We start from the raw sequence: 23,096 nt of genomic DNA, 5'->3' as shown, positions 1-23,096 counted from the left end.
CTGTACCTGGGTAAAGCTGCAGGATCCTCTGTCTCCTTTATGGACACTGCCTTTTCCCAGCGGGATTTCCCCACACACCATCACCATCCCGAGGCACCCCCAGCCCCGTTCCCAGCCCGCTCCCCTTGGTCCCAGCCCCGTTCCCAGCCCGCTCCCCTTGGTCCCAGTCCCATCCTGGTCACATCCCTGTTCCCAGCCCGCTCTCCCTGGTCCCAGTCCTGTTCCCAGCCTGCTCCCCCCGTTCGCCAGTCCCGTTCCCATCCCGGTTCCCAGCCCGCTCTCCCGGTCCCAGCCCCAGTTCCCAGCCCGTTCTCCCTTCCCAGCCCGCTCTCCCGGTCCCAGCCTGGTTCCCAGCCCGTTCTCCCGTTCCCAGCCCGCTCCCGGTCCTCCGGCGCTGTCCCGGCGCTCCCCGCGCGGCCGCTCCTGCCGCTCCTCGCTGGTGAGGCGGGCGGGGCCGGCGCCGGGCGGAGCGGGGGCCGAGGCCGCAGGGCCGCCGGGGGAAGGGAGGTGAGCGCCGGCGGAGGGTCCCGGCTGGGCAGGGGGACACCGACCCTGCTCCGGAGAGTCCTGGCTGGGCAGGGGGACACCGACCCTGCTCCTCATCCTCTTCCCGTGCTCCTGTCCGCGGGGCGGGGCGGTCCGGGATGTGTGGGGGGAGCGAACTGGGAGGGGACCGGGGTGAAATTGGGGTGTGGGGGTGTCTGGGGCGTTGGGAAGGCGATGAGGGGAGTTTGGGGATGTGGTGGGGGGGGGGAGCAGGGGGGTGTGCATGTTGAGATATAGGATATAGGATTTGGGGGTTCTTTGGGGTGCCTGAGGGGTGGAGGAGGAGGAGGAGGCGTGGGTTGGTTGGGGATGGCTCGGGGTGGGCAGGGATAACGTGGGAGCTGCGGGATGGGGGTAAGGTTTTGGGGTGTCTGGAGGGATGTGTGGAAGGCCTTGTCAACACAAAGTAGAGCCCCGACTGAGGGCATGGGTGTGTTTGCTTTCGAGGTACCCGGGTTTGTTGAAGAGTGTGGGAAGAGGCTTCTTTTGGGGATTTTAGGATGCTTAATGTGGGGGAGGAGAGGTGTGAGTAGGGTGTAGTTCTGTGTAATGTGAGTGGAACAGGATGTATGTAGGATGGGTCCTTAGGTGGGATCCTGAAGGGACAGGGATGAGCTGCTGGGCTTGGGGAGGCATCAGGATTGAGGTGGATGAGGTGGGTGAATATTTGAGACCAGGTGAATTTGGTGTTTCTGAGAGATGAAGGAGGGGCAGAGCATCACAGAGTTGTTGCAGTGTGGTTTGGAGGATTGTCTGTTGGAATAGTGGGATTGATGTGGGAACAGGATGCTGGGGTTGGAGGTTTGTGTGTGCTTCATTTCTGGTAATCCACAGGAGTGTGTGCAGACAGATTTGTGATGGTAAGGGTTTTTTCCACATGCTTCCCTTTGGGGATAAGAGTAAGCCTGTAGGATTTATAGGAGCCTAAAAGCTCTGGATATGCACAAATCCTGTGTTAAATTTTGAGATAGCGGCGTGTTTTCAAATTGCTTTTATTCACTGCTCAGTCTGGAGAGGGGGTCTGGTTGTGTGTATCTGCTCAGCACTGCTGGGAGCTTGGAGGAAGGTCAGCTGGGAAGGATCAGGTGGTTACTGGTGCACTCTTAGAAAATGATAAATTTAACAGTGGTCTGGGTTTTTTTTTTAATATATCTGAGAAGAAGATAAACTCCACTTTGTGATCCCTCAGGGAGGTGATAAATCTCCCTCGTGAGCCACATCCTTGTTGGGTGAGACCCAAAGCAGCACTGGAGCTGCAGCTCAGGTTTTGTGTTTGATGAATCAACCAGAATCTCTTTCATGTTCATCCCACCTGTAGCTGTCCAGGGCTCCCTCTGGAGATACCTGCCTGAGGAAGGATGCTTTAGTGCAATAGTTTTGGTCATATATCAAGCTGTCATATGTCCAAAGAGTTTCACATTTTGCATCAGGGCCGTGGGAATATCCAGTAAATTTTTTGGCTCTTCCTTCAGCAGGAAGGTCAGAACTGGACAAAGCAGATGGGGTTGAAGCTGGACACCTCTAGAGAGGAGGGAAATGTGTGTGAACAGGGAGAGAGCGAATTATTGAGAGAAATCCTGGTCCCATATTTTGGGAGTAGTGTGCCATTCTTGGAATGAAACCTGCTTTTGATGGTGAGATAATTTCTGAAAGAACCACGTTTATGATATAATCTCCCTCATGAACTCTGCACTGGTTTGCATTTGCTTTCACAGCCTTTTGAGCAGATTGTTTTCTAAGTCCGGGCAATCAAGCAGGAGTTTGTTGAGCATTTGGGGAAGCGTGGCCTGGTGGGTTGGGTGTAATCTTCTTACCCAGAGGAGCTTGTGTAACACACAGTAAAGTGCAGGAGGTCTGATTGAGACTGCCTTGATAATCCCTGCTCAGCCAGGGGAGAGTTGGCTGCTCCCTGGGAAGTGAGGGAAGGGGAAATTGTGCTCCAGGTCACTTTGACACACTGAGGAATTGTTTATTCTGAGATTGGGGCTGTTAATGTGAGTCTTGCACTGGGCAGTTTTACTCTGAAGCGTTGTTGGGTGTACAGGTGCTTCAACAAATGAAAAAAAAAATCAACTTTGTTTCCTTCAGTCCTAAATTATTTCTTCTGAAATAATTGCTTGAAATACTTCCCAAGGTTCTGCTTTGTGCCAGATGCTGCCATGATGTTATCACTTGTGAACTCTGCAAGATCTGAATGCAAAGCCTTGAGTTCATTGCCCGAGTTCAGAGCCAAGGTCAAAGAGCTGCCACGTCCTGGCGGTGGAGGATCTTTGGGCTGCTGATGGTGAGCAAACAGAGAGACTGCAGGAGGAAAGGGCAGCCAGGGTGACACAGTGACAGCACCGAGCCACCTCCCTACGTGCACACCTTGATCAGCTGTGCCACTTTGTGCTTGGGCACAGGTGACGTGGCAGCACTGGCTTGCAAGCAGTTAAAATTCCAAGGGCTGTGCCATTGGTGGCTGTCACTTGCCAAAACCACACAGCTCTGACCATCATCTGATGGGAGAGCAGCGAGGGCTGTGCCAAAGGAAAAGGAAAACCCAACACCTCTTTTTCTGAGGAAGGAGAGTGGATTCCTTTCTCCAGTGAAGTCTGGCATTTCATTTGGAAGTTTTCCTGGATCTTTCTTTCCCAGACCAGCTGATGGCAGCTGAAGCATTAGGCCCTGCAGCAGGAAGGTTTGTACATCTTGGAAAGTTGGAAAACTCTCTATGTGTAGTTGGTTAACTGGAGGTGATGTTATCCTTGGTGATTAATAAAAAATACAGATATTTAAATTTAAACTCTTGCTGTTAGTGGCATAGGGTGCTGAATAATTTCATGGGCTGGGTAGGTTTTAGGAAGTGTCTTTGATTTCTCAGTTTGATGCTTTTTCATTGTCCTGATCATCTTCTGGCTGTTTTGGAGTTATTTTGGAGCTAAACTTCATCAGCATTACCAAAATGTAAAACTGCAATTCTCAGCAACTGTGCTTAGAAGTTGGCTGTGTTAAAGTTAATATTTCTGTTAAAGTTCATATTTTTTGGGTTTATTTCACTTTCATATAAAAGTTATCTGCACTGTTTTAGCAAAACTTATGAGCACATTGAAGATTGATGGGATGTTTCAAACTGATTTATAATAACCGTGATTATTGTTGAAATTCTTTTTGATGTGTGAGTTTGTGAGCTTAGTTTGCTTTCACAACTTAAATGACAGCTGGAAGAGAGCTTTGAGAGGGATTGTGGAAAAAAATCACATCTAATTCTTTAATCTCCATTTGAAAAGTTCAAGATAACACTTCTCAAGAGATGTCTGATCTTCTGTAGTTTTCAACTGCTTTTCTAAGGAAACAAGTTTTGTGCCATTGTGCTTTCTGCTAATTCCTCTGATAATTATGCTCTGATAATTGCAGTTGCTTTAACGTGCTGGCACCTTGGACAGAGGGATGGTTCCCCCAATTTCTGTAGGAATGGTTCCTGTGGGGTAGAAATGAGATCCTCTCAGTGCTGCCTGTGGCAAGAACTCAGCCCTTATCAGACATCAGGAGAGTTTCTGAATTAGAGGAGGTTTTGCTCTCTGGACTTCTCAGACGAGAAAAGCTCGTCCTGATGAGCCACATTTCAAAGACACTTTGGCATCCTAATGAATTGTGTGGTACAGGGCTGGTCAAAGAAGTTGTCTCTTTCCAAAGTCTGAGTTCACAAAGTGTTTTTTCCCTTCTTTTTATTTCCCCAAGGCTTTATTTGTGTAGTTTGGCTGAAGCCAAGTAAATGCCTTTGGTTGTCCTTTTTTTCCCTTTGTTTAATTCCTTGAGTTGTTTGTGATAATTCCTTAAAACCTGCTGATTTAGAGCTGCTCTTTTACTGATATAACTTAAAAAACTTATGATTGGGGCATCATAAATATTTTGCATATCATTCCACAGCATCTTGGAATGAGTCTAGAAATGAATGTATTGGGTAAGAAAATGAGCTGTTTATTTTCCTTCAGGCAAAACACTTCCTAGGATATGTTTTCCCACTTCACAGGAGATGGTAAAAATGCATGTAAATACAGGTAATTAATTAGGTTTTTAAACTCATTTTTAATTAGTTCATTCTGATTCTCTTTCAGAGATGATATGAAGTGCTGTTAATCCTCTGACACCGTGCCCTGGATCCTCATGGTATGTCTGAAGGACACATCTCTGCATGGTCTGAATATGCCAGGTGAAGCCCAAGAATAACTTTTCACAGGAGTTTGTGACCTCTAAAAGAGGAAGAAGTCAAGAGAGGGCAACTTTTATTCTATATTTAGCCCTAGGTGAGTCTGTAAAAAGAATCTGATGGGCTCTAACCTAAAATTTATTTTCGGACTTTTGTGTTACACTAGAAAATAGAGAAGTGCTACACTCAGGCAGCTTTTTGGAGCTCCAGTGGAGATGAAGCACATGAGTGGGATGTGGGCTCAGCACAGCAGCTTCCACAAACACCTGTGAGAGCTTTACTCAGCCTTTCTGGTGCTTTGGGCAAAGCAGGAGGGAAAACAAGAATATTTTTCAGGTAGATAATTGCCCTATCAAATCCCCTGCCTCACCTTTTAATCTGAGAGGCAAGAAATGGGCACAGCCATGAGTTTTGAGAACAGTTTGGTTGCCTTGCAGTGGCAGAGGTGTCACCAGAGGTGCTGTGTGGTGGTTCCAGTTGTTGGTTTCTCTGGGTCTGCACTGAAGGCACTTGAGGCAGTATTTCATGTTCAGACTCAGGTGTTTATTATTCCTTATCAGTAAAACAGTCTCACTACTGTGAGTTCAGCTTTTCATCAGAAGGCACAAAATGGCCACAATCTCTGGTTCCAAGGTCTTTGAGACTAAACTATCCAATTAAGAACTGACACCTAGATTATTTTCCCTTTTAACCCAATAACTGATCCCAAAGAGCCCCCAGTGTGGACTTTTCTGCCCAATTACAAAATGCCACCCAAACCCACGAAGAAGAAGAAGAAGAAACATGAAGAACAAACCCAGGACAGCACCCTGTGCCCTCCATCTTGCTTCCATCCACAACATACTAAAAATCCCAAAACCTAAATATCTCACCAAGTGACACACCTACACTGCTCTCCATAATCTATTTCACACTTTTGTGGGTTCTGGTCTATCTTGAAGTCCAGGAAACTTTCTCCATGAATGAGGGTCAGAGTCAGTGCTGTCCTGGGGGTCAGGGCACCCCAGAGCAGACACAGAAATATTCCCAAAAGTGCCCTGGGTTTCCCCAGTGCTGTTCAGTTCCAGTGGTGAATTCGCTCTCATCCTGCCTGGAATTTCAGAACGAGCTGACTTAAACCTTTCATTTCCAGATTGTCCTCATGAATACTCCCGTGGAGAATGTCCATGATCTTCTTTGCCTGTGTGGTGAGGGTGAGGGATGGGCTTCCCCTCTCAGCCTCCACAGATTTCCATCTCAACCAGGACTTTCTGGACTGCAGGAAGAGGCTGAAGGCTCTGTCCTCGATCCTGGCGCGGTACCCCAGTCGGGGCACGGCCAAAGGACGTAACCTGAGCATCCAGTGAGTCCCTGCTCTGCTTTGCTGGGAGCTTTTTGGCTTTAATTTATGAAATATTGCTCTTGGGGGTTAGTATTACATTGAAATCATACTGTGGGTGTGGTCTGCAGTGCCTGATTCCAGCCTGAAATCCCACACTGCTTGTGTAGGGTGTGAACTGCAATAATTTTGAAGTCTTATTCCTCACTTGCTACTCAATGTAGTGAGCATGTGCTTAGTTATATATTTGTATATTTATATATATATTTATATGTTAATATATTGTATTTTGCGTGTTAATTTATATAAATATACTTACATAACTGTTATTTGTTTTGTACTGTATTATATTTACATAGATTTCATTTTGCACTTACATTTATACATATAAATTCACATACATTTCAACATATTTACATACACATACACAAACACAATATTTATTCATATTTAGTTATATGTTTAGATACCTACACAATATTTACATACATTTAGTTATATAGTTTATATGCATACACAATATTTATACACATATAGTTATATATTTTATATGCATACACAATAATTATATGTATTTAATTATATCTTTTATATACATACACAATAGTTATTATTAATAGTTTAGTTGTATCTTTTATATACATACACAATAGTTATATGTAGTTAGTTATATATTTTATACACATATACAATATTTATACATATTTAATTATATATTTTATATGCATACACAATATTTATATGTATTTAATTATATCTTTTATATACATACACAATAGTTATTATTAATATTTTAGTTATATATTTTATATAGATACACAATAGTTATATGTAGTTAGTTATATATTTTATACACATATACAATATTTATACATATTTAATTATGTATTTTATATGCATACACAATATTTATATGTATTTAATTATATCTTTTATATACATACACAATAGTTATTATTAATATTTTAGTTATATATTTTATATAGATACACAATAGTTATACGTGTTTAGTTATATATTTTATACACATATACAATATTTATACATATTTAATTATATATTTTATATGCATACACAATATTTATACGTATTTAGTTATGTATTTATAGATACCTACACAATATTTATACATATTTAGTTATATATTTTATATACATACACAGTATATATATGTATTTAGTTATATATATTATATACATACATAATACTTTTGCACATTTAGTTCTATATTTATACATATATACACAATATTTATACACATTTAGTTGTATATTGATATTTCTTATTTGTATATATTTTGCTCATGTTAATTTTCATTTCTTGTGGCAAAAATGGGCAGTGCTTGTTACTTTAGCAGTTGGAGAATCATGGATCTTTACAAATCCCTTTAAGAAGGCATCCAAGTGCCTTGGAATTATTTACTTTAGGAGAAGAAATTTATTAAAGGAATTACAGAGAAAGAAATGAAAAAAATTGTTTAAACTCATTTAAGAAGTGAGTTTTAGCTTCTGATTGCATTTCTGATGTGCAAATGGAAGAAAACTTTAAGTGACCCTAAGCTAAAACTAAGCATCCCTTTTTGGGGGGAGTTAAAAAACACATGAATTTCCACTGAAACAGATGGAAAAGCAGAGATTTTCATCTCAGTTCCTTTTCACTCAAAGCCAACTTTGTGCCCTTTGATGCCAACAAGTCCTGCTGCTTTTAATCTGCTGTGGTCTGTGCAGCAGCTCAGCCTGGCTCTGCAGTGAGAGCAGTGCAATTGGATCCGTGGCAAAAAGGCCATAAATTATGGACAACTTGGAAAAGGTGCTTTTAGGCAGGCATGGTGTTGATCCCAGCTGGGAGCTGGGAGCAGCAGGAATTTGGGGAAGCTCCCCGGTGGAACTGGGCTGGCAGAGCCAAGCAAAACTGTAAATCCCAAGTCCACAGTACAGCAAATAAATAAAAAATGAGGTGAAATAGAAACCGTGGGTGGGAAATGAAGTTGGGGTAAAATATAGGAACAGGAGGAAGGAGACAAATTGTTCAGTTTCAAAACTTGGGTGTGAAACTGATTTCCTGCTGACAAATGGCTGGGCTGCCAGGGAAGATGTCCCTGAGAAATCTCCTGGAAGGATTGGACCATCTGCAGGTGGAAAGTTTTACATAAATATGGATTCAGTCTTAGAGGAGCCCCTTCTAGAGTAAATTTTTATTGTGATGAAGCAGGAGGTGTTTGAAAATCTTGGGTTGTACAAATTAGCAAGTATTTCTTGCTGTTAATATGATGTTGCCATCTGCTTCCTGATAACAAACTTCCTTGCTTTTATTTTTTTTTCTGCATTTTCTTTCAAAATTGGTTTTCTGATCACCTTGGTTTTTATTAAGGTGATTTGAAGCCAGCCTGGGAAAAGAATGTCCCCGATTTGTACTGATGTACCAATTTAATAAAGTCTGTGTTGTGCTCTTCACTGTGCTCAGGCATCCTGGATGAGTTAAGAATGAATAATTGTGTAAAAAAAAATAGATCTACAGGGATTGCAAGACTTTGACAACAACAAAAATCCTTTTTTTTTTTTTTCCAGTCTGCTCTCACAGCTCAGTCTGTACATTTTGTTCTGACAGACAGCACAGCTTCATCCTCACATTCAGCAGGACTTTCACCTTTTTATGTTGATATGATGTTTTTTAAAATTTCTCTTTCAGTTTCCTTTCTTCTGGGGATATTGCCTGCATGGCAATCTGCTCCAGCAGCTACTCAACCATCATGGCCTTCTGCTTCCTGGAAGAGCTTCGCTGGGAATTTGCTGCTTCCTACAACACAAGGAGCATCAATTCAGCTTCCAGACCATATGCTTTTATTGAATTTGGTTTGTAACTTTGTTCTCTAATAGTAAAAATCCTCTCTCTGCCAAACTGATGGTGTTAAACAACATCTCCTGGCTAAAGGCTGATGATGAAAGTGACTCTGGGTGTGCCTTTGCCTGTGTGTGGAGGAGGAGGAGGAGATCTTAATGCCCTAAACTATTTGAAGTATTTGGTTTGGAGTTCCTGAGAGTTCATCTATTATGAACAAAATGCTGTGGTGATTGATGAACAAGCAGAGAAGAAAAGAGAAATTGATATCTCAGACACTTTCTAACTTAATTAAAAAAATCTGACAAGTGAGGAGAGGTGAGTACAGGAAAAATGGAGACAGAATAGATTATTATGGGCAGCTTTATTTCTGGCATGACTTGGCATCAGAATACTTCAGAACCATGCCCAGTGGTTCTTTTTTAGCCTGAAATAATTGGTTTTCTTGCCAAGTAGCAGCTGCTCTATTGAACTTCACACCTTTGAAAGACACAATTCCCTTGCAGTGAAAAAGCTTTCTGGGAAAGGATAATATCCTGCAGTGTGTTTGCACTCTTCAGTCCAGATTTCAGTAACAGTGCTAAACTCAGGCTTAAAAACTTGAGAAATCCATCAGGAAAGCTTCTTTTAGAGCCATCTTGGATTTTGGGTGGATTCCCCTGCAGGGCACATTACAGCCAGGAAGTAATTTCATGCTGAGATCCACATTACTTGTTTTTTTTTTTTTAACTTGAGTGGGAGTTGGGGGAATTTCTAGCCTCTTTTAATTGCATAAAGCTTATTTTTCAAAGAAAAAATACATTTCTAAAAGAATTTTTACTCTTATACTTTATTAAGTTACTGAGTGCCTAATATTGCTGTGTGGTTATTTATTTATTAATTTAATCATCTCCTCTCCTATGTTTGGATCTAAGATGTGCTTGATGCTCAAGATTTTAATAATTTGTTTGGTAGTTACAGATCACTTTTATTATTTTTTAGATTGGATATTTAAAGCAATTCTTTCCAGTGAGGTTGGGGAGGCACAGCTTCTCAGAGAAGCTGTGGCTGCCCCTGGATCCCTGGAAACATCCAAGGCCAGGTTGGACAGGGCTTGGAGCAACCTGGGACAGTGGAAGGTTTCCCTGCCATGGCAGAGGGTGGGATTGGATGATCCTTAAGGTCCCCTCCATCCCAAACCTTTCTATGCTATGAAATACCTAAAAGAAATATTTTTGTCCCTAAGCAGCAGTGGAATTTTATGCCTGAACCCAGTAAGAAATGAAACAAAGCAATTAAAACAACCAAAGAGTACGCCATGATATGATAAAATATCACCACAATTAAGGTTTTAACAGCACTAAGGATTAATTAAGCAGTCCTTCAGAGATGACTTGAGCAGCTTTTCCTGTTCTTTCAGATAACACCATTCAGAAGGTGAAACACCATTTCAACAGCACCCGTGGCTCCAGGGCCAAGGGCAGCTGGGAGAGGGTGGAGGAGGAGCTGAAGCTGCAGCCCCCAGTGCAGCTGCAGCTGGAGGCCACGGAGCTGCTGAACGGGCTGAGCAACGGAGGGCACGCAGGAGGCCGTGTGGAGGTTGGTAAGTTACTTCTACACCAGGTGACAGGAGATTTCCTCACCCTCACGTTGGTGCCAGGCGGCAGGATGGTAGAAAAACACGTTCACTCTTTGTTCTGGTTTGAAAGCAAAACCAGGGAGAGACTCCAGGTCAGAAATACAATTGCAATTTATTAGGAAAATGAAAAAAAAAAAATACATGCAATAAAACAAAAGAAAAACCACTGACAGAGTCAGAATACAACCTGACACTCTGTTGGTCATAGTCCAGTTGGAATTGTGGCTGCAGCCCTCCTGGAGTGTCAGGGGTGGTTCTGTTGGAGCAGGGATCCTGTAGAAGGGTGGAGTCTTCCTCTGAAGATCCAGTGGAAAAGGCAGCTGTTCCTCTGGGAATCCAGTGGAAAGGCTGTTCTGGTGTCCCAAAAGCTGAGATTCTATCCAGGTAGGAATGCTTGGCTCCTCCCCTGAGTGGAGCATCTCCCCATGGGATGCTGGAATTTGATCAGCCCTGCAGGGACACTCAGTGGCCATGGACAGCAGAGATCTCTTGGAGAGAGGATTGGTTTTTGGAAGAGATAAAGAAAACTGCCCAATGAACAGAAGCCCCACTTCTGACAGATGGCAATAGAATACATACTGCCTTGCAACCTAGGGCACTCTTCTGTGAAAATGTAAAAAGTTTAATAAAGGACAATAGGAGGCAAGGACAATAGAGAAAGGGTTATTATGATTGGCTGCATCTTGGCACTGAGCCAAGAGCACCCTGTTATCTTCAGGGATACCCCTTAAATACCTTTTAATTACATCAGCCTATAGATGTAATAGAGGTCTATATACATAGACCCTTGTGCATAGTAAACTTTTCCCCAAACTACTTCACATGTTGCAAGAATTGTTTAGCACGGCTCCTCCTTGGATCTGTCTTTTTAGAGCATGCACATTCCTTGGTTGTGGCTTTAGTCTGTTTTTATCACCTCCAGTGTTTGGGCCTTGGTCCACTCTGCCTTCAGAGGGCACATCTGGCTGGCACATCTGCACAGGTGTGCTCATCCTGTGTCCATTGGGTGTGATCCCATCCCAGCAGGCATTTTAACACAAGCACACTGACATCAGCTTAATTTAACATAAGCACACTGAGCTTAATTAACAGCAGAAATAAAAACTGTATCTTTATAACAAAGTGGCTTTAACATGACACACATAAAATCTGTTTTAATATTTGCAAAAAGCCAATAATATAATTTGTATCTATAACAGTAGAAATGCTGCAACATCCCTCAAAGCATCTCCTTCAGAAGCTGCTCAGAGTAAGGCCATGGGAGCCATTTCAAGTCCATGCACACACACACACCACAGATAGCTCAGGGGAGGAAGGACAGGAAGGATCTTTGTGTGATGGATTCCAGCAAAGGTTTATTGCATTCACCATGCCAAAGGGATCAGGGACAAAGACAAAAACCATGTGGTCTGCACAGGCTTAAGTGTGGGGTCAGTGATTTGAGGGTACAGGGATGGTGCAAAGGGCAGCAAACTAGGGAGGATGAGGGATGAACAATTGGGTGGGCAGGGTCAACTGGCCAGTGGGGGAATTTAAATAAAATTATAATAATTCAGAGGGAGGGGGATTTACATTTTCCATTTCAGGGGAGGCTTCTGCCTTCCTAGCAGACACCTGGCTTTTCAAACCAAGAGATATTTCTAATGTAGATTGGCAATAGTGCTGCAGAGCACCATGGGGAAAAGTCCTCTCTTTCAGTCTAGGTGGGGAAAACTCTGTGGTGGATCTTTCCAGGACAAAGCCTGGTTTATTACATTCCCACAACTCCCCTGTTCTTTCTTACTATGAAGACTTTCTCAATGGATTTTTGTAGGTACTTAACTAAACAGGGAAACTTAAGTAAAATGATAAAAACAATGATTCAAACCTACAAAATCTGTTTGGCAAAAGATGAAAACCATCTTGTCAACCCCGTTGTCTGAAAAGTTCATTGGTGTAATCTGAGTTCTTCTCAATTTTAATTCCTTTACTTGCTCCTTCAGCTTCTGGGTGTGGATAGATGTTGAGTGTGAAGAAAGGCAGAAGCAGCACATCTTTTCCAAATCTTAGCACTTATGTCCCTGGGCAAGCAGTGAAAAGTCTGTTGTTTGGTTTTATAGTGTTACATGCTTGGTGTTTTTGGCATTTGTTAGCAGCTCACTCAGTGCCTAGAACACAGCATTGGTTTGCTTACTTAGCACTTTCAATTCTCTTAGCATTTTTCAAGTTTTTGCAGCAGCATCTTCAGGGGCCAATACTCAGGCTGCTGTTTTCTTTTTTCTACCTCAAAAGTCAGTTTTGTTTTGGCAGTCAGATTTAAATTGATGGACAAATCTGCTGTACTTAATTTTTTGATCATGAATTGTGGCCCACAGCACATGGTAGAAAAACATGTGGGGATTCCTTGTGTACCAAGAAATGTTTATTTACACTGTGTATGTGAAACCAAAAAAGGCTTTTTCCATCATAGTAAACAACATATGGGCTTTACATTGCAGCAGGTATGCAGCAGAGCTTTGGAGACTGCTGTGGAGTCTTCTTCCAGCCTTACAGCTTCCTCTCTGTATGGAAAATAGAGGCTGGGCTTGATATTTTCCATGTGCAATTCTCGCAAACCCTTGCTTGTTCAAATTTCTAAAGAAGCTCCACTGATTCATTCATTGCTTGTTGCAAATTCATAATGAAAGATCTATAATTCAGTCTGAATGAGTTTCTTCAGCCTTGAGGGAAAAGAAGATGAGAAAAATATGAGCTGAGGGTCACCTCTTGTTCCCACATTGTCTGGCTTGAGTTGTTCTCCCCTCTTTGCTTTTTCCTTTTACCTTATTTTAAAAAAAGTTAATACATTTGACTAAAATTCTGAAAGAGGCTTTGTGGATCTGTATAAATAACACAGAGGCTTGACAAGGGCCTTTTTAATAATAAAACCTGATGTTTTACCTGCTTTTGAGGTACCAACCTTTGATTCTTTATTACAAAACTGGTATCTTTTACTTGTGTTTCAGTTGCACAGTCAAGGTCCTGCCTACCTCCTCCACAAATGAAATCCTAGAGTTATTTAGGTTGGAGAAAACCTTTCAGATCATTGAGTCCTACCAGAAACCAAACCCTGCCAAGTCCACCACTAAACCATTCCCTATTTTAATCCTATTAGCACGGTGGTTTAAATGCAGCTGCAGTGCCATGAACTTATATTTCCTTTTTTTGTTGTTGTTCTTGGCTTATGAAACACTAATAAAATTAAGTTCCAGTTGCTCAGTCTTATTGTTTATGATAGATGAGCTGGAATCTAAGTTGACATAGGTATTTTAAATTAGAGTATGGAAGGGCACTGGCCAGGAGGAATTAAAAATAGAATGGAAACCACTTCATTTGCCAGTCAGATTTGTGAGTGCTTCTCAGAGCTGTGCTTGAAGGTTAAATCTTTTCATGTTATGACAGGGCTTAGAAATTCTTTGCACTTTTTCTTTAAATTTTGAACAGCTTCAGTGCCAGTAAATATTTGTGATCTAGTCTGTGTCCACAGATCAGAAATACATTTGCACTTCCCTCTTATTCCTAATTGCTTTCCTTTACTTTCCATCTGGCTTTTTATTTCTGGCTGTACTCTCTGGTCTAACCCAAATACTCTCACAGATTGTTCTGCCTTTATTTTAAGGATCATGTTTATGATCATCTGTTTGCCTCCACTGGAGTCAGCTTTCCTGGCTTGTGTCTCTCTCCTCTCATCATCCCCTCCCAGCTGAATCCCACTTTGCTGCTCTAAGTTTAGCTGTGTGCATAGTGTTTGTTCCATATTAATGTTATTTATACCATGGCTCTGCTCTGCAAGAGGCTGTTTGAAATGCTGTGGCTGCAGGAGAGCAGGATTGAATTGTGACTGCACTCCCTGGTGCAGATTGATTGATCCAGGGCTGATCCAAACATCCCTTCCTCACATGGCTGGAGCTGCTGCTGGCCTCTTTGGAGCTGGGTGAGCTCATCCTCTTCCTCTTCAGTTTGCTGTGAAAGGGGCTAGAAAAGTCAGGGCAGCTTTGTCCTTGTTAGCATTCAGGAGAACAAGAGTTTTTTCCCTTCTTACTTCCATTCTTTCTGCTGTTTGTTCTTTCCTTTTGTTAACTAAACCCAGCCCAAAATCCCTTCCCTTGTGCCCTTGCTCAGCACCCCACAGCCCTGGCTGCTGCTCGGAGCTCACTGGTGTCAGTGTGGGCACAGCCAGAGGACACGGGGCTGTGTGCAGGGCACAGGGGGGCTCTCTGTGGCCAGGGGGGGTTTGCACATCACAGCTGCCTCTGGCAAGCAGCAGAACAACCTGTGCCACTGCTCTTGTCAGCCAGCTGGAGAATCCTGCAGCTCCCCTTGGTGAGTGTTCTTCATCTTCCACAGGCACACAGGGAGTCCTTCAGAGGCCTTTCCAAGGGGCTGCTTTTGAAGCTGTCTCACTCCCTGCCTTTTGTGTGCTTGTATTTCAGTTTAAGCTGTTGGAGTGTGATTTAATGTCTCACTCGTGGTGCTCTTTCTGCAGAGCTCTGAGTGAGTGACTCAGTGTCCAGCCTTGTGCTGTGCCTGCAGGAGGCAGATCCAAGCTGCTGCACACTCTGGTGTCTCCTTCCAGTGAAATAGCCACAGGCCTCTGCCAGAAAATCTTTCACAGGCAGAGGTTTCAATTTCTTCACTGTGTGAGGATGTTTGCAGTTATTCTGCACATGTTCAAACCTGCTGGTGCATCACCCACAGCTCCCAGAATGTTTCTGTTTGGATCTTGTGCTCTGAAGTGCACAACTTCTGTGCTTGAAGAGTCAAATCAATGTGAACCCTAATTGGTGTTTATTTGTGCTTGTGCAGAGTGGTGCTGTCTTGGACTGAGTGTTTGTACTCTTCTTTTCCCTTATTTAATATAAGAGGCCATTCCAGTATGAAATTCTCATTATAAAAATATGACAGACTTCACCCAAGAAAGTGAAATAATTTTTCCTTAGTAGGACCCATCTCACTTCTCTGTGCAATTTCAGTTTGTGAGTTAAACTTCACAATTTAACAGCACAAATAAATCTCTGCAGCAAACCATTTCAAGACCAGTTTTCACAGAATCTGAACCCTGAGCAACTGGATGTTTTAATCTCCCCTGAATCTGTGACAGCAATTTTTTTTATCCTCCTGGACTAAAAAAAAAAAAATGTAACTTTTACATAATATTTCATGCTACAGAAGCAATATATTGAGACCTACATTGTTCTTACCTAGGGACAGGGGACTCTTGGCATGTGTAGTTTGCAGGATTCTGCTCAATGAATGACATTTGTATTTGATAATTATAATTTGGTTGAGAGACATTTATGCCTCTGAAGTAAACCTTAGAAATAGAGGAAGAAAAACAGTCTTTATTAGGAAATAATCTGTGGGAGAGTTACACACATATATATATATATATATATAGCTGCAACATTAGTTAATCAAAAGTAGGAAGTAGGAATAACAGGAAAAGATAGAAGGAAACTGAATTCTGGGGTCAGGGAATGCATAAGGATGCTGCTACAAGTTCTTTGTAAATGTCACTGTGTAGCAAAAGAAAAGCCAAATTGCCTTTGAGTGACAGAGTTACACCATTCTGTCTGTAATACCCAGTAATGCTCCCTGAAGTGACACACATCAAATTGAGTTGATCCAGTTCCTTTGGAGCTGAAATTGTGGGTGTGTGAGTGCATGCCAGACAAATTAATTACAGAGACACGGATGAAAGGTGCTTTACATCCCTTTATTAATTTGGCACCAGAGTTTTTTACATCCATCTATCAAAATGTGGCTTGAAGGAGAAGGCAGGAGTGTTTTCCTCTCTGAAACTTCTTTCCTTTTTCCCTGTGGTGGCTCTTGTGGTGATTAATCTGTCGCTCTAAAGAAAGCCAGAGGTGCAGTTTATCTGTAATAAATAAAGAGATAAATAATCAGATAACTAGGATCTGGATACACCTGGACACAGGGAGAAGATGGTTTCCTTGAGGGCTCATTCATTCTCTCCTGTGTCTTGGGTGCAGGAGAAGATCTGGATTTGATATCTGAGCTGGAAATTATCATTTTTTATGAAACTGAGTGTCCTTCTTGTGGTGATCCAAGGGCAGGGATGAACTGTAGGTGAGGATCAAGGTGTGGAATCTGTTGTTGGACAAGTGCTGGAAAACTGGAGGTGTGCTCTTGGCCGAGCCTGAATTAAAGACAGCAGATTCCAAAGCTAAACACACATTTATGATAATTACTTTGACCTTAATTAGGGATGTATCAATGAGGTTATCATGCAGAACTGCTGTTCAGCAGTGTGGGTGTTAAGTAGTAGCAGAGAAAGTGAGAAAGGAAGGAGGCAGATAATTCACTACCTGTGAAATGGGGCAGCCTGAGCCCTCAAGTGGGAAGAAATGTTTAATTACTGGTTAAGGAGGAGATGAATTTCTGCCTTGCTGTGGTGGGTGGGTGAAATCTGAGCCCTTCCCCAGACCTTTGGGTGGTGAAAGTTTTTGGTTTTTCTGCTGACCTGAGCAGTGTTGAGCATCCTCATCTGCTGGAATAAACAAAGAATTATCTATGTGCACCATAGTAGAAGACATTGATGCCAAATAGGTCAAGAAAAATCTGTTGCTGACCTGTTTAAAAATACTCCAGAGCTCTTGATGATTTTTGGATGTGTGAAGAACTGAATACTGCAATACAATAAAAAAAAAAAAAAGGGGGGGGTGTTTCTAGTCATAATCAGTCTTCCCTGGAGCAAACATGAAAGGTTTTGAAAGTGTTTAAAACCCACACAAGGTAATTGTGGTGTTTTCTAGTAAAAGATTGAAAGTAATAGAGCAAACTTTCACTGATGTCTGGTTTTCATTTCATTTCAAGTCCCTACTTACAGAATGCAGCCTGTGACCCCCCTGGGGATTCTGTCACTTGTTCTGAACATCATGTGTGGAGCTCTGAACCTCATCCGAGGAGTTCACCTGGCAGAATATTCCTTTCAGGTAACCCTGAGTGCTCCCAGACCTGAGAATGAGTGAAAGGCAGAGAGTTTTTGGGTACCCAGTTCAAGGGTGGCTGTTCTGCCCCTTAGCTGAGCACAAGAAAGTATTTTGTTTCTCCAGGGAATGTACAGTTGGTTGCTCACCTGCTACACCTTTGTGTATTTTCCTGTACATCACAATATTGTGCATTTTATCCTGTTCTAGAGGAGTTTAAATTTTGAGAAATATTTTATTCTTACCACGCTGCCTGGATTTTTTTTCTCCATTCTTGCATTTTATTTTAGATCCTTTTCTGTAATTTTTTTTTAAAAATAAACATGAGACTGTAAACAACTTTAAAAAAGGGGGAAAAAAGTGTCCTGATTGTATCCTGACACAGTTTTATTTAGCAGGAGCTGTCACATAAGCCTCAGTTCTTGGTGTCTTATCCAATGATATTGATCTTGGTGTTTGACACTGTTACAGTCAATCAACATAAACTGGGATAAGAGGTTCTTGACTATATTTATAATGTTCTCAAATATCAAGCAGCACTTGCTAAAAGCTGTGCCTGACGTAGTTGTCACTTCTTTTAATCCCAACAGGAGGACCATGAAGGAATTGGAAATGTGATAGCTTTTTTTCTACCTTTTCTAGCCTGTGTTTTTCAGGTATGTTAACTGCAAATAAAATTCTTTGCTGATTATTTTGTTGTTATAATTCACAAAGCAGAGCCATTTTCATCTAAGCAGAGGTTTTTAATATCCTAGCTAGGTGATTCCACTGATTTATTCCAGTGAAGTGGCACAAAAGCAGTTCAAGGCACGTTTTGACCCTTGGGAAATTGCATTTGCAGGCTTTTTCAATGCTTCCACGTTCTGACAAGTCAGAGGGGGCTGGGTGTGATGGATAAATGCCATCCCAGAGATGGTTTCTTCCCAAAAGGATGGACACATCTTCCTGTCATTGTCAGACTTAGTGATGGGCTTTTGCAGCACAACCACCTGAGCAAATATTGGACAGCAACATTATTGAAAATGGTGTAATTTACATGAAAAATCACATTGAATCCTGATGGTTCCTTAGATTTTTTTTCCATCGTGGGGTTATTTTCTCTGACCTTACACAGAAGAGTTTGAATGAGGAAAATACCACATGTTCCAAATTGTTTTTTACTTGAAAGGCTCCTTGAATTCCTAACAAAATTGAGTTAAAGGTGAACCTTTAACTTGAGGGCAATATATGCTGGAAAATCTTCAGCTTTCAGCCTGGCATTGCAGAAAGGTGCTGCAGTTTTGTTTCTAGAAATAACTGATGCCTACAGTGCATTCATTGCCCTTGTTGCTTTTGCATCATGGTTTGGGGACCACTATCTGCAGTCTTTGATGTATTTATGGGATTATTTGTTGTATAATGATACAATTTAGTGTCTTTCAGCTTTCTTACACCTTTGCTCATGGCAGAGTTTTGGGGTGAATAGATTTATTTTGATCTATTAGATTTATTTCGATCTAATAGATGGATTTAGATCTAATAGATTTATTTTGATCTAATAGATTTATTTCGATCTAATAGGTGGATTTAGATCTAATAGATTAATTTAGATGTAATAAATTAGTTTAGATTTAAGTGCTTGATGCAAGCTGTTTTTCACAAAGAAATACTCTGTGCTGTCTCTTTTCCTGTGAGTACCTGAAGCCAGGGAAGCTGAATAAAGGAGAGTTTTCTCTTCTTCTTTTGATTTATAGCAGCTTCTCCCCAAAAGCTCTGCACAACCTGCAGTGCTTTCCACGTGCTGACCTCTGCCTGTGGCATCAGCCCAGTTGGAAATTGTGACCTGAGCTGACAAAGGCTGATCAGTCACTGCCTGAGGGGAAGAAGTCTCTCCTCTGTCAGCACTGGGAGCTTTTCATGTTCTCCTGTGAGGGTTTTGCCCTTCACATGCTCAGAGGATGGGTCCCAGGCAGCAATTCCCAGCTGGTTTTGTGCAGAGTTCAGTGCTAACTCTCCCTCTCTGCTCCTTTTGCAGTGTTACCTGTACCTCTTCTACAGCTCAGCCAGGAAGGTGAAGACATTTGTGCTCCTTTTCTGTGTCTGTTCATGCAACATCTACTTGTATGGATTGAGGAACCTCTGGCAAATCTCCTTCCACATAGGAGTGGCTTCTCTTTCTTCTTACCAGATCCTGACAAGGCAGCTCCTGGAGAAGCAACCTGACTGTGGTGTATGAAGAAAAAAAAAACAAACTTGGGGTTTGCTACTCTGTTTTTACAACTCTTTTTTTGTATTCACCTGGCCAAAAATAGCTCAGAGTGTTTTTTTTAACCATCCATGGCAATGGTTATTGCAAGGAGAACAGTTCCAAGCAACTTGGGATAAGTAGGATCCTGTAATTATGTCCAGCAAGGAGTGCAGCTGTATTTCACGTGGTTTATGGTGGAGCTTGTCAGGTGTCACCACAGATGGAAGTTCTTACCTTCAGCAGGCTTTTCCTCCTTGGCTGCCACCATCCAGACAGCATTTTGCCATTTGTCTCACTGGCTCTGTGAGAGCTTGGCAGGTCAGTCTTGCCCTGCTGCTGCAAATACTCAAATTGTGTAGTAGAACAAAGGTAAAGTGATGGGTAACATTTTTGTCTCTAGATTTTCTTGGTAAATGTGAGTAAAGGGGTTGTTTGCTGTAATTAGGTGAGTGCAGTATCAGTGGGAAAAATGCTGAGGGTGAGCTTCAGGATCACTTTTCTAAGTTTGGAAGGACAGGGAAAGGCTGTGGCTCTTTTATAAACCATAAAGTCTATAAATATCTCCTTGGCTCTACAGCACATTGCAGTTTAGTGTGTGCTTATGGGTTAATTGCAAATATGCTTGGGGCAGCAGAAAATAATCCAAATGAGTGTAAGTGATCTGTCAGCTCTTGTGGCCTTTGTTTCCTTGGCTAAGGTCACTTTTAGGATAAGGGCAATTCCATGTTTGCTTGGCCTGTATGGATAATAAATCTTCCAGGCCACTGACCCCTTCACCTTTTTTTAATAAAATGAGTAGCTAGTGAGTAGAAAGCAATTTCCAGGAATGGAAAGCAAGAGCAGGTTCTCTTTGTTCTGTGAAACAGCCTATTTATGACAGGCCACTGACTCCTTCACCTTTTTTTAATAAAATGAGTAGCTAGTGAGTAGAAAGCAATTTCCAGGAATGGAAAGCAAGAGCAGGTTCTCTTTGTTCTGTGAAACACCTGTGGGTAATGGTGGTGAATTCTTACACTCAGATGAGTTTCTGGGTGTGCACTTTGGAATAGGGGACTGGAATTCCCAACCTCTGCTGCACTGGCTGTTCTGCTCTGTCATGGATCCAGGTGCACAGGGGCATTTTAGGGCATAGAGGAATAATTTAGGCTGGCTGTTAAAAAAATGCATAGCAGTTTGATGCAGCTGTCCTTGAGGGGTTGTAGAGATTCAAACTGTAGGTATGTTATTGTGGAATTATGGTCCTAAAATTTCCTTTTTTTTTTATTTCATGGTCATCCCCATGTCTTTCACCAAAGATTTCTTTTTTCTCTCACACAGTCTCTACCTCTGGTTGCAAAGAGATTAACATGCAGCAGAGTCATCTTTTTTTTGCAGGAACACTTGAGAAAATTCCTTTCTTTTATCTCAGTGAGTTTTCCTGGAATCTCAGGATGTAAACACGAGGATCAGACCAGAAATTTGTGGTGCTGGACCTTGGAAGCACTTCTGGATGCAGCTGACTGCAGCAACAGCATCCATGGGCAGCCCATTACAACCTGGACAGTTTCTAGGACATCAGGAAACTTAGTGCCAGAGCTTTTCCCAGGAGGAAAATGTAGGAATTTCTTTTTCACTGCGCTTACTGGAACAGCAATGTGATAAAAACCTCCAAAGTGTGAGGAATAGTCTGGTAGGAATGATGGAGGAATATTTCAGCCAGGCATTTAAGGACACAGCTCGAGCTGTGTGCGATAAGGGAGAGGTTTTCTGTTATAAGGGAAGGGATTAAAGTTGTTTTTCTGCCATTATCCCAGTTTTCTGTCAGTCTGCAAGTGGAGAAATGAAGCCACAATTCAAACACTGTCCCTGAGACACCAAGATGACCCCACAGATATGAGGGGTTTTGTGCTGCTCTTAATTTTCATACAGTTACCAGTTTTCCCTGGTAAATTACTTCTGGAGACTGCAGGGAACTTGCAGCCACAAGTTTGGATTACAAGTTTAAAAAAAAAAAATCTGAAAAAAGAACACCCCAGAAATCTGACACTAGAAACTTAACACTTTAAGGGTAATGGATCTGGTGTTTTCCAGGAGCATAAATTGGGTAAAAAATTGCATAAATTGGATTCCTGTGGGGAAAGGATGAAACATTTTATACTACAGACAGACAAATCTTCATGGAAAGGACTTTAGGACAGGAGCCAACTCCCTGCTCCTGCCTTTTTATCCTCACTGTGGCTAAAGAGTCCAGAAGAGCTTTTCCAGTTTCTCCTGGGCTTGGCTAAAGCCAGCCCACAGGGAGCATTTCCAGAGGGCATTCCTCTGGGCTGATTGGAAAAATTGTAACATTCCTGCTGCTTCCCCAGCATCCAACTGCTCTGTCCTGAAACAGATCCATCCCTGAGCCAGGGGATGGCAGCCACAGCTCTGCAAAGGGGTGCTAGAACAGGCTGGCTGGATAATTGTGCAATTAACAGAGTGGAGAAAGGTTAATTTCAGCTTTTTTTGAATTGGTTTTCCTAAAAATATTTCAGTAAAATCAAACCAAATCAGTTGGTTCAGTTCTGCCTTTGCCTAAACGTCTATATTTTTTGCTTTGTGGATTTTTGGGGAATGTGGCTGAATCTTGAGGTGTTTTCTACCCAGTGACAAAGCTCTGTTTTGGTGTTGGTCTTAATCCCTTTGCAACCTTTTATTTTCCTGTAATATGTGTAAACCATATTAAGGAATCTACATGCATTAGTCTGTGTGCACTTCATAGGTTTGGGTTTGGGTTCCAGGATGAGGCAGAGCACACAGAATTTCAGAATTTGACCTATTTTTCTTTTTAATTTGGTATTTATCCCATGTCCACACAGTATTTATACAGTTAAACATTTTCTCTTGGCAAAACAGCAAGAGGAATAGAATAGTTTACATTGATCTCAGTGCTTTAAGATTTGATAAAAAAGAATGACTTGCAGTTTGAGAACACAAAATCTGACTCATAATGTGGGATTTTTCCTGTATTGAATCAAATCCCCAAAGAGAAATCCATCCCTTTTTGCAGCTTTAAACTGGTTGATGTGGTTTGAATTGCATCTTCTTCATTCTGTCACTTTGCAAGAGAAGTCTTTTGGAAACTCTTCTCCTCACCCAGCAGCTCAGCACAAGCAAATTGGCAAAGAATAAACTTCAGTAATTTCCAGATTTGCTTACTCAGTGCTTAGTCACTTTATGAAGCTGGTAATTCTCTGGTTTCTTTTTTTTTTCCCCTTTTCTCCCAAAGACCTGTTGAGTTTGTAGAAGGTGGGCTGGTACCTTTTTAGACATTTTTGCACTGTATTAATAATTAAACCTGTGTAAATGTGTATAAAATCATTTTGCATGTATATGTATATATGTACATATATCTAATAAATGGCTTTTTTTGT

General features: G+C 41.8%; 1 protein-coding gene across 7 annotated transcripts; it reads left to right on the top strand.

Moving 5' to 3' along the window:
• Positions 1-465: 465 nt before the first annotated feature.
• On the top strand, positions 466-23,094 carry SEC22C (SEC22 homolog C, vesicle trafficking protein). Of its 7 annotated transcripts, none has more exons than XM_041408814.1 (10): positions 474-507; positions 2,681-2,830; positions 4,644-4,695; positions 5,868-6,077; positions 8,742-8,905; positions 10,291-10,473; positions 17,365-17,483; positions 18,068-18,133; positions 19,492-20,547; positions 20,668-23,094. In XM_041408814.1, the coding sequence occupies exons 4-9, from the start codon at positions 5,896-5,898 to the stop codon at positions 19,690-19,692; spliced, it is 915 nt and encodes a 304-aa protein (XP_041264748.1). In that variant the 5' UTR covers positions 474-507; positions 2,681-2,830; positions 4,644-4,695; positions 5,868-5,895; the 3' UTR covers positions 19,693-20,547; positions 20,668-23,094. The 7 variants fall into 7 exon arrangements, with proteins under 7 accessions (XP_041264747.1, XP_041264742.1, XP_041264748.1 ...); XM_041408811.1 differs by having other exon boundaries at positions 4,644-4,832; XM_041408812.1 differs by having other exon boundaries at positions 2,681-3,226.
• Positions 23,095-23,096: the final 2 nt, after the last annotated feature.

The sequence above is a fragment of the Onychostruthus taczanowskii genome, unplaced genomic scaffold, assembly GCF_017590055.1.
Source record: "Onychostruthus taczanowskii isolate IOZ18803 unplaced genomic scaffold, ASM1759005v1 scaffold3, whole genome shotgun sequence".
Classification (NCBI taxonomy): domain Eukaryota; kingdom Metazoa; phylum Chordata; class Aves; order Passeriformes; family Passeridae; genus Onychostruthus; species Onychostruthus taczanowskii.
The sequence above is the reverse complement of the archived record's forward strand: the minus strand, read 5'-3'. Positions and strand labels throughout refer to the sequence as shown.